The sequence below is a fragment of the Nanorana parkeri genome, unplaced genomic scaffold (genome assembly GCF_000935625.1).
Source record: "Nanorana parkeri isolate BGI_ZX_2015 unplaced genomic scaffold, ASM93562v1 scaffold2266, whole genome shotgun sequence".
Classification (NCBI taxonomy): Eukaryota; Metazoa; Chordata; class Amphibia; order Anura; family Dicroglossidae; genus Nanorana; species Nanorana parkeri.
Genome location: NW_017308534.1, coordinates 161,401 through 175,974, shown reverse-complemented (window position 1 = coordinate 175,974; position 14,574 = coordinate 161,401). Strand labels below are relative to the sequence as shown.

General features: G+C 43.9%; 1 protein-coding gene across 2 annotated transcripts in view; it reads left to right on the top strand.

The window, feature by feature from the left end:
- Positions 1–3,194: 3,194 nt before the first annotated feature.
- JOSD1 (Josephin domain containing 1) overlaps positions 3,195–14,574 on the top strand; it is a 155,446-nt gene continuing 144,066 nt past the window's right edge. For both annotated transcript variants that reach the window (XM_018573189.1, XM_018573190.1), the window contains exon 1: positions 3,195–3,560. In XM_018573189.1, the coding sequence (XP_018428691.1) occupies positions 3,379–3,560 (182 nt within the window). In that variant the 5' untranslated portion in view covers positions 3,195–3,378. The remainder of the gene's footprint in view (positions 3,561–14,574) is intronic.

Here is a 14,574-nt window from a genome sequence, read left to right as displayed (position 1 = left end):
GCTTCTAAAATTCTTGATCTCACAGACAAGCACAATAAATGGATCCTGTTGCGCTTCTACTAGCGGGTAAAAATTCTTCTCAAATACATTTACTGCATTTTGAATGAACACACACACTGCTGTGTTTTGAACACAAAAAGTTCAGAAGCAAGGATCATCTATATAAGCCCTTCTACACCAGCAATGATTCCTTTTATAGCGAACCATCATCAGTACCTTCCAGGTGACATAGCCCTAGGCATGTTTTCCAGGACCCCTAATTGTTTATTTTCTAAACTTTTAAACAACACACCGCTTTATCATCAAAATTAGACACTTAATTACTGGCTATAATCCTTTTGTCAGTAAACTTTCTTTACTATAGGTGAAATTCCCTATCCATAATCGGTTTCCTTTGACATTAGTCAGTTCCTCTTTCCATTCAATCAAGGTGCTGCTTCCAAACTAATTCTTGCCAATAATGGATTTGACCCCTTATTAGTTATACCCCTAAAATATACTACTATGGTGTCAAGGTCCACCATCTGTGGGACTTTTGTCCAGTATAGCAAGGTCTAATTTGCCTCTGGACCTTCTTTTATTAACAGCAGGCAACCCTTTTTCTCCTTTTGTATTGAACAGGTCCCCTCCTATGGAGTCAGTTTTCTAGTACATAACACACTGCTATATGTCTTGCACATTTCATTTTTCTTTTTAATACTGGCTTTTAATGTACGAGGGATCTATTTACTAAGTATCATTTTAGAGTGTATGTGTATCCAAAACCTTTCTTTTTAGCTCTGGATAGAATAGAACCCTTCCTTTTGGATGGAAGGGTTATGACCCATCAGTTTAATATTTACTGTACTGCCTTTAATTCTTCGTGGCATAGATTCAACAAGGTGTTGAAAACATTCCTCAGAGATTTTGGTCCATATTGACTTGATAGCATCACGCATTTGCTGCAGATTTGTCGGCTGCTCATCCATGATGCAAATCTCCCGTTCCACCACATCCCAAAAGGTGCTCTATTGGATTGCGATCTGGTGACTGTGGAGGCCATTGTAGTACAGTGAACTAATTTTCATGCTCCAGAAATCAGTTTGGGATGATGTGAGCTTTGTGACATCATGCATTATCCTGCTGGAAGTACCCACCAGAAGATGGGTACACTGTAGTCATAAAGGGATAGAAATGGTCAGCAACAATACTTAGTACCAATTGAGCTTCATTTAAACACCACGGCTACCTAATGGGCCCAAAGTGTGCCAAGAAAATATTCCCTACACCCAGGGGTGCCCACAATTTTTGTGTTAAGATCTACTTTTCAAATGACGAGCTACATGAGATCTACCAACTAAAAAAACTTCCCTCGCTCTCTCTCCTGGCTGTCTTTCCTTGCTCTCTCTCCTGGCTGTCTCTCCTCTCTCTTGGCTGTCATTACTCATTTTTTCTCCTGGCTGTCTCTCTTCGCTCTCTTGGGTGTCTCTCCTTGCTCTCTCCCCTGGCTGTATCTTCACCATTCACACCCTTCGTGATCTACCAGCATCAGCTTTGAGAGCTACTGGTAGATCACGATCTACCTAATGGGCACCCCTGCCCTACACCATTACACCACCAGCCTGAACCGTTGATAGAAGGCAGGATGGATCCATGCTTTCATGTTTACGCCTAATTCTGACCCTACCATCTGAATGTCGCAGCTGAAATCGAGACTCGTCAGGCTAGGCAACGTTTTCCAATCTTCTACTGTCCAATTTTGGGGGGCCTGTGCGAATTTGTAGCCTCCATTTCCTGTTCTTGGCTGACAGGAGTAGCACCAGGTGTGGTCTTCTGCTGCTGTAGCCCATCTGCTTCAAGGTTCGACGTGTTGTTCGTCGGTATTCTGCATACTTTGGTTGTAACGAGTGGTTATTTGAGTTACTGTTGCCTTTCTATCATCTCGAACGAACTGAATGTCGACATAGCAGGCAGTGGCTTGGAGCAATAGCCGGTCTGCTATTAACTATTTTAAATTGCAGTAGCCAATAGCAGGCTGCCTATTGCACCCGCCCACTGCCTGCTGTCAATCAACTGATTGACAGCAGGCAGTGGGTGGGTGCAATAGCGGACTGGCTATTGCTCTCAGCCACTGGATGTGAGTCTTGACACCGGCTTTCTACCGCCGGCAGAAGAGGAAGGCACAAGGGGCATGAGGAAGAATGGGGAACAGCAGCGGAGGAACGGTGCACAGAACGAGGCACGGCTGGCGGAAGAACGGGTCACGGCAGGAGGAACGTGGCACAGCAGTGGGGGGGAATGCAAAAGCACAGCGGCCTCTACTCCCCGCTGGGCGCTGGCTGCAGAACTCTGTGTCCCCTCTAATTAAAGCTATGCAGCAGTTCCCAGCAAGGAGAACGGAGGAGCAGACCACAGGGGGAAATGTATCTAATCGGAATCCACTAATCTTGAATCTTTCCAGAAGGGACACAAATAGCTATAAAAACCTGAGAGGGTTCTAACTTTTCCCACCCTGTCTAAAACAGAAGAAACCGTTTGGACTAGATATACACTTTAAAAATTTCAATGTTATATTTTTGTTCCTGTAGGATGAGGATCATTGTGCTTGAAGTGATAAGAAATTCAAAAGTCTTTTCAAAATTTCAAATTTGAATTTTGATTTAATTCACTTACAATGGATGCTGCTCCTTGATGTTTAAAAGTTTTATCTTTCCGCAGGATTGGCTGGTCCCCTGAGCTCTGACTCTGATATCCTTTTTTAGTGTGGCTCCTTTTCTCTTGCAGGGTCTTATGTTGCCACCCTCATGTACACTAGTAAGCTGTGTGCGTCTCCACAAACACACAGGCACAGCAAGGCAAGTTGCTGCCCTACTCGTCCTTCTTCAAGCTAGTAGATGGGCAGATGCTGGTGACTGTTCTGTCCCTTGTGAGCTTGTACTCAACAGGAATTTCAGGGAAGCCAAGCTGAGGGAGTTGGAGCCGGGTGTTCAAAAATATGATGATTGTAAGAGCTTGGGGAAATACTTTGCTGGGCAATGTTTGTTTGATCTAGATTCATTATTGAAAAATGTTTGCGTTTAATACTACTTTAATCTTCTCTTTTTTTTTTTTTTTTTTATATTTATTGCATGTTATGGTATGGAGGAAAAAGAGAGATGTGGAGTGCTTTCTGATTAAAAAATAACAAAGCAGTATCGCTCTTCTTATTCTGGACAACTAAAAAAGGCTCAGGTTTTGTCACTGTGATAGAGCATACTCCTTTTCTTGCTGCAAGGAAGCATGGCATATCGCATAAACATACACGATCCTTACTAGGACCTCCAGTGTGCAGTCACTTTAGAGGACATTGCTAAGACTAATAGCATTGCTGCAGTTCTATCCTAACCTTGGTTCTCAACCATGAGTTGTGTACCGTGGAAAGGAGATAAGGCAAAAAGTGGTGGTGAATTTCAAGAACCTCTTCCAGCTCAAATTTACCATGAGAAACAGCGACGGGAACTATGTGCTCTCCATGCCTTGAATAATGTCTTCCAGGATGCTGGAGCGTTCAACCGCGAAGCCCTTCAGGAGATATTCCAGAGGTGAGAGATCTAGTCTAATGATGGAATTTTCACTGTGGTCAATTTGAATTTAGATCGCATGTAGTGTTAAACTATAGCTGTTTCATTTAGTTACCTTTTTAGGGTTTGTTTACACCATAGCATTGCATTAAATGCATGGTATCCATATGTTTACCACACTCGCACAGCGCACCTAGTGTGTTGTATTGTGTGTTACCATTAATTTTAAATGGCACCCAACGCACCTCCTGTTGTGCTGCAATGCGAGGTAACACAATACATTGATGCGTTAGGAAAAAAAAGTAGTGCATGCACAATTTTTTTTTTTTCACCACAACACAGGGCTACTGGGAAATGTGTTAGTGTGCCATTAAAATAAATGGCAATGCAGCGCTTCAACGTACGTTTCTGTGGGCTAGGTGGCTGTGCCATAGCATGTGCTAAATGCACGCATACCATGCATTTAGCACAACACTATGGTGTAAACCAGGAGTCTCAAACTCAATTTACTTGGGGGCCACTAGACAAATGTTTTTCTCCAATGCGGGTTGCTTGGCAAATTTCATAAAATGTCATACTTTAAACAAAAGTTTACTATATACGCTACCATTGTTAAGGTTTGCGTGTGCTTATAATGTCAGTATAGGGGTTTGTGATGGTTTCTTTGTATGCAGTGTCAGTATATTTTATGTGATGGTTTGTGTGTGTTTGTCAGGATTTCTGTAAGTGATGTCAGTATGTGTGTTAATGTTTCTGTGTGTCATATCAGTATGTGTGCAGTGTCAGTATATGGGTTGGTTTTTTTTCCTATTTCCACAGGTTTTAATTTTCATAATAGTGGACCAACAGATTTTCTCACATGCACACAAATATACACACACCACAAATAAGTACACCCCGCCCCCCCCATATAAAAACACCCACTTCAGGGGTGTGGACATTTTTGAAAAAACTACTTGTCCAAGGGCTAAAGCGGGGGCCAAATCTTTGCCTTACGGCGGAGGGTAAGGATTGTTTGCCGAAAGGTAAGTATAGCTGGGGGGTGGGGGTTTTTGGGAGAGACGGGGGCCAGATTTGATCGGGTAAATCCATTTTCCCATATTACCTGGGAAAGTGAACTTGCCCTTTAATGCACATTGTGCGTGTGAGAGTTCTGCTGCCTCGCTACCACAATATGGCACAGTGAAATGCTGGCAGCACTCAACGTGTACGCAAACAATGTCCTATGCGTGCGTTTATTTGCATGCAGATGGCGGGGGCAGCGGGTTGGTTTTTTTTTTTTTTGTTTTTTTTTACATTGTCACTTTTTTTAAAATATATAATTAATTATTTTTAACTTTTTTATAACTTCTTTTTTTAAAATTTTTTTTTTTTTTTTTTTACCCCCACCTAATTTTATTCCTATCACATGGGGATTTAAAATCCTCTAAGTGATAGTTTGGAGGTGACAGGTTCTCTTTATGGAACCTGCCCTCCAACACAGAACTGATGTTCTGTGTAGTTCCTGACAGCTGAGACAGGTGGCGCTGTGACGGTCTCAGTGATAACACAGAGCAGACGAAAAACTGAAGTTTTTCGTCTGCTCTGCGGGCTCTATGGTGAGCTCATGTTCCGTGGTCTCGGGTCCGCCAGAGGAGAGGGGGATCCCGAACACCGGAGGGGCGGTGTGGACAGAATCGCTTCTCGTTTAATTCAAGTGATCTGATAAATGATCAGATCACTTGAAAACGAGCGGCGGCTCCACACTGTACACTTAGCTCTGCTTGTCCGGAGCGGGGCTAAGTGTACAAAAAAACTACTTGCCCGGCGCCCGAAACTGCATGTCCCGGGCGTCGGGCGATAGGAATTCCACACCCCTGCACTTGCACCTTCTCGAAGGTGCCCATTCACCTCCACAATTATTGTTCGAAAAACGAATGCGATCTGTTTTTCGTACGATAATTGGCCAGTTGATGGGGAAGTGCACGATCACAATTACTGTACAACTGGCTAAATTTGGTTGAACGGGGAGTGACTGAATTGATTTTACATTGATGGATTAGGGGCGTTTTCGTACAGCAAAAATCGCAACAAGAACACTGCACATGTGCAAACAAAAATCTGTTCTGTCAACCGACAAAATTAGACAAGTTATTATTGCTGACGAACCATTATCGAAATCTACATTGGTCTGTGCATGATGGGCTATTGGTGCAGAAATTGAATGAGGATGCGATGACGGGACAAATAAAATTGAACCATAATTGTAAGGTGTATGGCCACCTTTTAAAGTAAAAGCCGCCTCACCTGCTTACATTTATTTGCAGGGAGGGGGCACAGTGGGGGATTAGTAGTCTGCACTAGGGATGCACCGATACCATTTTTACCATTTTTTTTCAAGACCGAGTACTGATACTTTTTCTCAAGTACTCGCTAATACCAATTATTGATACTTTACTTTTCTTCCCCAAGGCATCTTCCAGGGCAGCACCTAGGATCCACCCACCTAAAAACAGGAAACGCATCATCCACAATTAAAATAAAATGGGCGGTACTGCCCCACCACCTCAGTTTATTGTGTTTCCTCCGGCCTAATAGGAGCATCGTAACCATTGTCTGTAGGCCTGCTTGCTAGTTGCAGGGGCCTCCCCAGTGTATGCTCCCCGTGAATCAGGGACCTGGGGGGTTGCATGCCTGGGCTTGTTCTAGGATTAACCTCCAGGTTATCCTGTTATGGGACCTTCCCTCCCCATCTATCCCTAAGGTTTCTTATCCGCCTTGAGGAAAAGCAACCATCCCCGGGTGCATTTCGGCTGCATTTTCCTTACTCGCATTTGGTTCGGCTCAGAGCTCTGCTCTGCATTGCCGGTTTGCCATCCATGCTCCCTATGTATGCTGCCATGTTTTGGATATTGATATCCAGTAGCATCCTGGGCCTCCTTGAATGGACAGCTATGCGACTGAGTGGTGAGTACCCCTGCCACCAGCATCCAAAGACGCCAGGGAGGGAGTGCAGCGGGCAGGAGACGGAGCCACAAGCAGTCATGAACATGAAGTGTTCCAGCAGGCTTCCTCTGGTCGGCAGTGCTACACCATGCAGCCTGATTTCTGCTGTGTCATTTACAGACACTAATGGTTCCAAGGTAGGTTGGAAGTCTTCAGGTAAGACCCTTGGGAGGTGATCCTCCTTTTGGGTGTTGGTTGCTGAGGGTTATAGTGCCTCTTATTAACACAGGTTTTGTATGTGTTATGCGTTGCTCCAGAGAGAGATCAGGCTAGGATGTCTTTTTTTGTACTTGCATCAGGCCTTTGGGTCAAAGGCAACAGCCTGTTTGTATAAGCAAGCAAAACCTAGGCCGGTAACAAATGTTTTACAGACTCCTTTGCCAAAAACATTAGAGTGTGTATGAGCACTGGAGGCTTATTTTACACCTTTTTCTTTGGTGCACACTTTGTTCAAGATGGTTCACAAGGAGAGACTGTGTATAATGTTCAGATCCTGATAGTGCTGCAATTGTATTGTGCGTTATATATGCTTATTAGCATATGTAGATGTTAGACTTCTGATTGCACTAGTACAATAATAGCACATCAATGTGTCAATGGGGTTTTAAGAGGCATCAGACTTGAAAAAATACAATTTATTATCAACTACATAAAAACATTCATAAATTCCATTAAAAACAATCAGTTGCGAGGGGGTGTGACTAGTGAGCGGATGTTAGTGGGCGTGCACGCGTGGACCCGGCGTGGTGTGGAAACAGTTGCTCTGACTGTCCTCTACTATGAGACTGCGGGCTGACTGGCTGATTCTGCTAGCACGAGTCCCCTGCTAGCTTCCTCTGCTGCTGTGCTTTGCTGGTTCCCTCTGCACATACCTTTTGCCCTGGTCGATTGGGGCGGTGGATGTCGGTCGGCCCGTCGCGGGGAAGGGCGGTGGTGATCTGGCGGACGCCGCTCTGGATTGCGGTGAGTGGAGGCTCGATGCTCGGAGGGGAAGGAGATCTGCTGCTGTTCCGTCTGCTCCGTTTTGTTGGCTCCCTCCGGTGGCAGTGGGTGGAAGTGCAGAGAGCTGGATGGTGGAGAAGCTGAAGGAGGTGATTTGGCTCCCCCCAGTGGTATACAAGGAATAGTGCGGCAGTTCATTATAAATCTGCTTATATTAAAGGACAATAGAAAGAATGAACAAAAGCACTAGAACTGGGTCAAAAAAAGAGACTGTTCCAGAAATGGATAATAGAGGGGGAACTAAGCAATCACCCCGTGAGCCGAAACAGTCCAATAAAGAGAAGCAGAAGGAAGTGGCTTCAAAACTGGAAAAGTTTGCTAGAGGAAATACCACAGGTATTGATGACATCCAAAAAAATAAAATGCGACTAAGTTTGGGAGATAAGTCTCTCTGTAAGGGGTCCAAGGATCTGTTTGTGGAAGAAGGGGGGGACTGTTGATATATCTAATGGACGTCTATCCCTGCAAGACTCTGATACCCGAGGTGACCCTAACCTCAGGGATGTGCTTTCAGCAGTCCAAGCCAGTAACGCCACTCTGGCATCCATGGCGGAGCAAATTCAAGCTACACGGATAGATATATCCCTTCTCAGGCAAGATATGCAGAAATTTAGAGAAAGGCTGACGGAGGCAGAAGACAGAATTAACAAGCTGGAGGATGTAAATGCTTCTGTATGTGCCGATCTAAAAATGGCTTTGCAAAAAGTTACTATTACCTCTAGTAAGATCGAAGAGTTGGAAGACAGAGCAAGGCGCAATAACATCAGAATGGTGGGAATGCCTGAACAGGCTGAGGGGTTAAATCCGGTGGCGTATATGGAAAATTGGATCGTAGAGACAATAGGAAAAGAACAATTATCTCCTATGTTTATGATTGAGAGTGCTTATAGAATTCCTGCACATATGAAGGTACAGGGAAATTTCCCAAGGACTATGTTGTTTAAAGTGACTAATTACAGAGATAAGGAGGTAATCCTCCATAAAGTTCGTGAATTGGGAGCTATATCTGCGGCAGGTGCGCGAGTGATGCTATTCTCTGACTTTTCACAGGAAGTTCAGAAAAAAAGAGCTCAATACCAGGAAGTGAAAAAACGAATTCGCCAAATGAAAATACAGTATTCAATGCTATATCCTGCAAAAATTACTGATGATAGGACTCATTTTTTTGAAACCCCCTTAGCAGTCTCGGCCTGGTTGGATAAATACTCAATGAGTGATATAAGAGGCTAGAAGCTATGAGATTTAATGTGGGTCATGAAGATGGAATATATTTTGAGTATTAGACACACCACGCCGGGATCTGGAGTGTAAGATGAATGGGTGGGTGAAGTTAATGTCTCTAACCCCTCATGTGGCTCCTGAGTGGAGTATATTTTGGTGGGGGGTCAATGTAGCAATGGGTTGTTTTTGTTTGTTACTGTGTTGTGTAAGGTGCGTAGCAGTTTTTTTGCTTTTTTTTTGTTTGTTTTTTTTTGTTGTTGTCGTTGTTTGTTTTGTCTGTTCCTCTCCTTGTCTCTCAAGTATCAAAGTTTTGCTCATATTGGGGGGCTACGCCCAATTGCTTTGTATTATAACATATGGTAGTTAAATTCAATGGATAAGAAAAAAAGAATATCTATAATATCTTGGCATGTTAGGGGTTTGGGGAATAAGACAAAGCGATGTGCGCTACTATCCAGCATTATGTCTCATAGGCCGTCAATTATCTGCTTGCAGGAAACGCATTTGGTGGGAGATAGTGTTGGATGGTTGGAACGCAGATTTTTGCAATATACAGCTTGTTATTCGCTACCAAATGCTCAATTTTGCAAATATCCAACTAAGGCATGCGCTTACGGCAAATCCAGGTGTACGTGAGGTCTGCATTGATGCAAATGTGGTTATAGATAAATTTTTTGATACAACAGTGACGAGAGGTTTGATCTCAAAGATGTATGCAAATTTATTACCTGGGGTCCTGAATAAATCTCCCATGAAATGTAAAGTGGGCTGGGAAATGGGCTTGGGGCCTCTGGAGGGAGGCGTTGCTGTCAATTCAATTAGTTTCACCATCTGCATCACAAATATTGACGCAGCTTTATATTGTACATAGAACATATCGGACCCCTGAATTACTACATAGGATAGGATTCAGGGAAAATTCTAAATGCCCAAAGTGTGGGGTTTGTTGTGGAAATTTTATTAGGATGTGTTTTTAGTGTATTGTAATGTTTTGTCATTAGTCTCTCAGTGTCTCGGTTTAAATAGACACTGGGGGATTAATCCATTGGAGGAGATTTCTTATGCGCAGCGGAGCAGTGTCTTCTTGGCGAATGTATGGACGCCGGCTGGGGCCCCCCGTGCAATGCATGGATTTATTGGCTTGCGTGGATACATTTGTTTGGAACGCAGTATATGAAAGGAACGTGCGTTCTCTCTGGGGTGCCTGATCAACACGCTTGAGATAATGACGTTGTCCCTGTGAATGAGCGTGCATGAGAATCCTAGTAACGTTATGTGGCATTGATCACTGAGCAACGCTGGATAAAGTCACTCCGGTGGTCATTGATTGTTACTACATGTGATTTGTTAGCTGACTCCTGTTCACTTCCTGTCTGTCCCACTTCCTGGTTTGCTGGTTGTTGAAATCATCTGTTGGTTTTCAATCACTTCCTGTCTCGCTGTTTGAGACACCCCTTCCTGTCTGACATCACTTCCTGTTGGGGAGGTATAAACATACCTGCGCTCAGGTCTCTTAGCATGGGATCAACGAACAAGCAGCATCTGTCTCCTGACTCTACATGACTCTGAAGGGAGATACTTCCAGTCCTTGCATTAAATAGCGTAGTACAACGGGGGAAATTCTTTGCGTTTGGCGCAGCTTAATGCGACATGGATTTGTGCGTTGAACCAAGTGAATTTCCATAACAGGTTGAACCTGGATCGCTAATACATCTGCTATGGCGATGCCCGAAGCTGAAACGATATTGGCAGGAAATAGTAGACATAATAAATACAGCCTTTTGGAGTCCATATTTCTAATAATCACATGTTATGTATCCTGGGTATTTTTGGACCCATAAAAGTGGAATACTACATAAAGGTGGCAATAACGAGGGCTCTATTTGTAGCCCGGCGTAGTATAGCCCTTAGGTGGATTTCAGCAGCGCCTCCCACAGTAGAGGAATGGAAGAAAGAACTAGATAAAGTGGTTGGATTTGAGGGAATTATGTTCAAGCATAGAGGTACTATGGACAAATATGGTAAAATGTGGGATAAGTGGATTGAATATGGTAAAGGACCTTGGGTATAATATCTCTCGTATATCTCTCGTATAATATCTCTCCCATTTATTATTGGTACTCTGAAGAGTAATGTGGCTTAAGAAATATGGTATGTTGAGAGAAACTAATTTTATAAGGAGAGGTGTGGTTGTTTTTCTTTTTTTGTTGTCGTATGTATTGTTATCTGTTTTGTATTGCTGTTTTAATATGTAACTATGGATGTATACGTTTGTTGTATGTATTGTATTATTAAAATAAAAAGAGTATTGAATTAAAAAGAAAAAACAATCAGTTGCAATCATGGTTCTGCCTTATTGCCACATATAAAATACATGCAGTCCCCGGGTTACATACAAGATGGGGACTGTAGGTTTGTACTTAAGTTGAATTTGTATGTAAGTCGGAACAGGTAATTTTTAAGTGTAAGAAAAAAAAAACTAGTTTTGGATAGCATAGGCAAGGGTCACGTTTGTTTTGCTGTCTGTTCCTGTTGTTCAGAAGATTATAATATAATATAATATAATAAAAACATTTTTTTATTTAAAATGACACACCAAAAGTTTTTTTCTATTTTTAATTTTAATGCTCTGAGCAATCGCCAGCCTGATATTGGATATTTCAAATTGCAATGTATTGCATCTGCCCACTGCCTGCTGTCAATCAGCATAGGAGGGGCTTGAAGTAGAAAGTTCTCTATCAGGTCCTCCCATGCTGATTGACAGCAGGCAGGGGGCGGGTGCAATAGCCAGCTTGCTATTGCATTTTACAATACCCAATAGCAGGCTGGGTATGGCTCCCAGCCTGCAGATGAAGAGGAGGCAGGGGGGCGGGGCAGAGGAGCTGCGGCTGGACGGGGGAGCGGAGGATCGGCACTGCATCTAGTGTGAACGAGCCCTGAGGGCTATTATTGCTCTGACCTGCGTGGGGGCTGGGTAATGTTTTTTCCTTCAGCCCTAATTAAGGGAACCTCACTTTCTTTTACTTGCCTGTTAGATCATGGAAGCATAAAATCCCAGAGAAAGGAAAATGCTGGATGAAGTTACTTGGTCTTCTTCAAGGCTTTACTTGGCAGATATGAACAACCTCTTAGGCTGGGTTCACACCTAGGCGTATTGAATATGTGCTTCTTGGCTGAATCCCAATCTTTGGGCGTAGGCCGTTTTTGTAGCACGTTCAGACGGGTTGAAATACGGAAAGGTGTGAACCATACCCATAGAAAACAATGGGATTTTAATGTTTGAGCGTTTTGTAGAGCGTTCATAGAGCGCTGAACGCGCTACAAAACGTTCAGGTGTGAACCAGGCCTTAAAGATTTTGAGACTTAACTCTATATGTGGTTAATTATTTGTCTCCCTGTATAAGAGCAAGCATCTAACCTTTTCATGGTGAGGGTTATTTTCTTCCAATCTACAACTGCTCACAGGCTGAGCAGATCCATTAATTGTATGGGCCTAGCTGTCTGCCTCACAGGTGGGGCCTTTACTGGTTGCAACCTTTTAGGTTTTTTTGTACATCTCAAGAGTGTACAGCACTTTCTCAGTCCATGATGAGGGCCTTTTTAGCAGAATTACTACAGCTTTATCTCACCTGGATAGAAGCTATATATGTATAAACATTTAGGCTGGGTTCACACCTGGGCGTACTATAGGCGCGTTTTTTTCAGCTTGTTTTTAGCACGTTTTTCGTTCAGTGACACGCTCGTTTTTATACCTCCCTGGTGGTATGATTATAATTTTTTTTTTTTAAACTTTCAAACTTCCCACTGGTTCCTACCCCCCTCCGAAGCGGACGCTCACAAGGGATGGAAGACGGCAGCGGCCGGAGGACACAGCGGGGATCGCGGACAAGGTAAGACCTACGCTGTATTCCCGAGTGTGGCTCGGGGTTACCGCTTTGTTAATCCCGAGCAACACTCGGAAATACCAATGGATACGCGCTGAAATACGCCCAAAGAAGCTCGTAGGGCGTTTTTCAGCGCGTTTCCACGTGCTGAAATACGCCCAGGTGGGAACCATGCCCATAGGTAATGATGGGATTTCACTTGCTGAGCGTTTTTCAGCACTTCGATCAGCGTTGAAAAACGCCCACCTCAGTGGCTAAGTGAAGGGGCATGCAGCGTCCCTTGCCATACGCTGACACCGCAATAGAAGTCTACATCTCTTGCACAGCTTGATGCATACATTGGTAGACAAGCACCTGTAAGCATTTGCATAACGTTATTGTCTGCAAACTATCCAATTTACCTCTTTAAGGAAAGACTTAACTGGGTTTTGATGGTTATGAGCGTCAGTATTGTGCATACCTTTTATTATTATTATTATTATTATTATTATTATTATTATTCTGTTTCAGAAAGGTGAAAGATGTATTGGTATTATTGTTTCAGAATAACCAATTTATTGCTTTAGTGAAGGCATCTTTGGTTCATGAGGTAATTATGGAACTTATTGTGTGCGGATACCTTATGTGTTGGTATCACTATACTGTCGCTGGAATAAACACTTTATTGCTTTAGTAAAAGCACCATTGGTTTATGAAATAATTAATGAATCTCAGTTGGGCATACCTTATGTATTGGTGTTGCTATGCTGTCTCTATGATCACCCGTTTTACTGCTTTTAGTGAAGGCATCACTGGTACATGGGGTAGTTATGAATCTCAGTGGTTGCACATACTGACAGAACTGCATCGCTCCCAGTCCCATAGAATGGGGAGGGGATCGATGAACGGATGTTCATCGACCTCCTCCCCAGCTCTCCGCGGACACCAAGGAAGCCGGTCCCGAGCCCGTAGGAGGGGCAACGGAGCCCGAGAAGCACGGCGGCGGTGTCCGGCAGGGGGTGGGGGGGCGGCGGCCCCGGCCCCTTCTACGGGACACAGAAGCGATCTGGCGACAGCTAAGTCGCCAGAATCGCTTCTGTTGTAAAGCTGACAGTCGGCTTTACAAGTTTAAACAGAGTCCTGGCGGCAATAGCCGCCGAGAGTCTGTTTAAACAGCCCCGATGCTGGCGACGTACACTGTACGTCGTCAGTCACGAATGGGTCAATGCACATTGTGCGTGTAGGAGTGTTCTGCTGCCTGGCTACCACAATATGGCACAAGTGGAATGGCGGCAGCACTCAACGCGCACACACAATGTCCTATGCATGCGTTTATTTGCATGCAGATGGCGGGGTTGGTTTAACATATATTTTTTTTTTTTCTTTTTTTAGTTTATCACTTTTTTTTAAATTTCTTTTTTCTTCTTCTTTCTTCTTTCTTCCACATAGGGGATTAAAAATCTCTTATGTGATAGTTTTGGAGGTGACAGGTTCTCTCTATGGAACCTGCCCACCAACACAGAACAGATTTTCTGTGCAGTTCCTGACAGCTGAGATGGGTGGCGCTGTGATCACAGCGCCACAGTCTCAGTGATTACATGGCAGGGCTAAATGTACAAAAAAAAACTACTCGCCCGAAACTGCCTCTCTCGGGCCATAGGAATTCCATACCCCTGCTTATGTTGGTATTGCCAAACTGTGTCTGAAATGAACCAATTACTGCTTTAGTAAAATAATATGGTTTAGTGCAGGGCTCAAAATTTCCACTCGCCCCCCTCGCAATTGGCGAGTGAAAACTGCAAGGGGGCGAGTGGAAATCCATCGACGTGTTGTTCGCCGCCGGCAGGACGGGGATGAAACTGCCGCTGCTTCTGCGGTGATCGCTCTGTCGTCTCTGGCCGGGGTGAAGGGAAGGCGGCCAAACTGATTCTTCTCCTCAGCGGCCGCTCTGTAGCTGCAGCGGC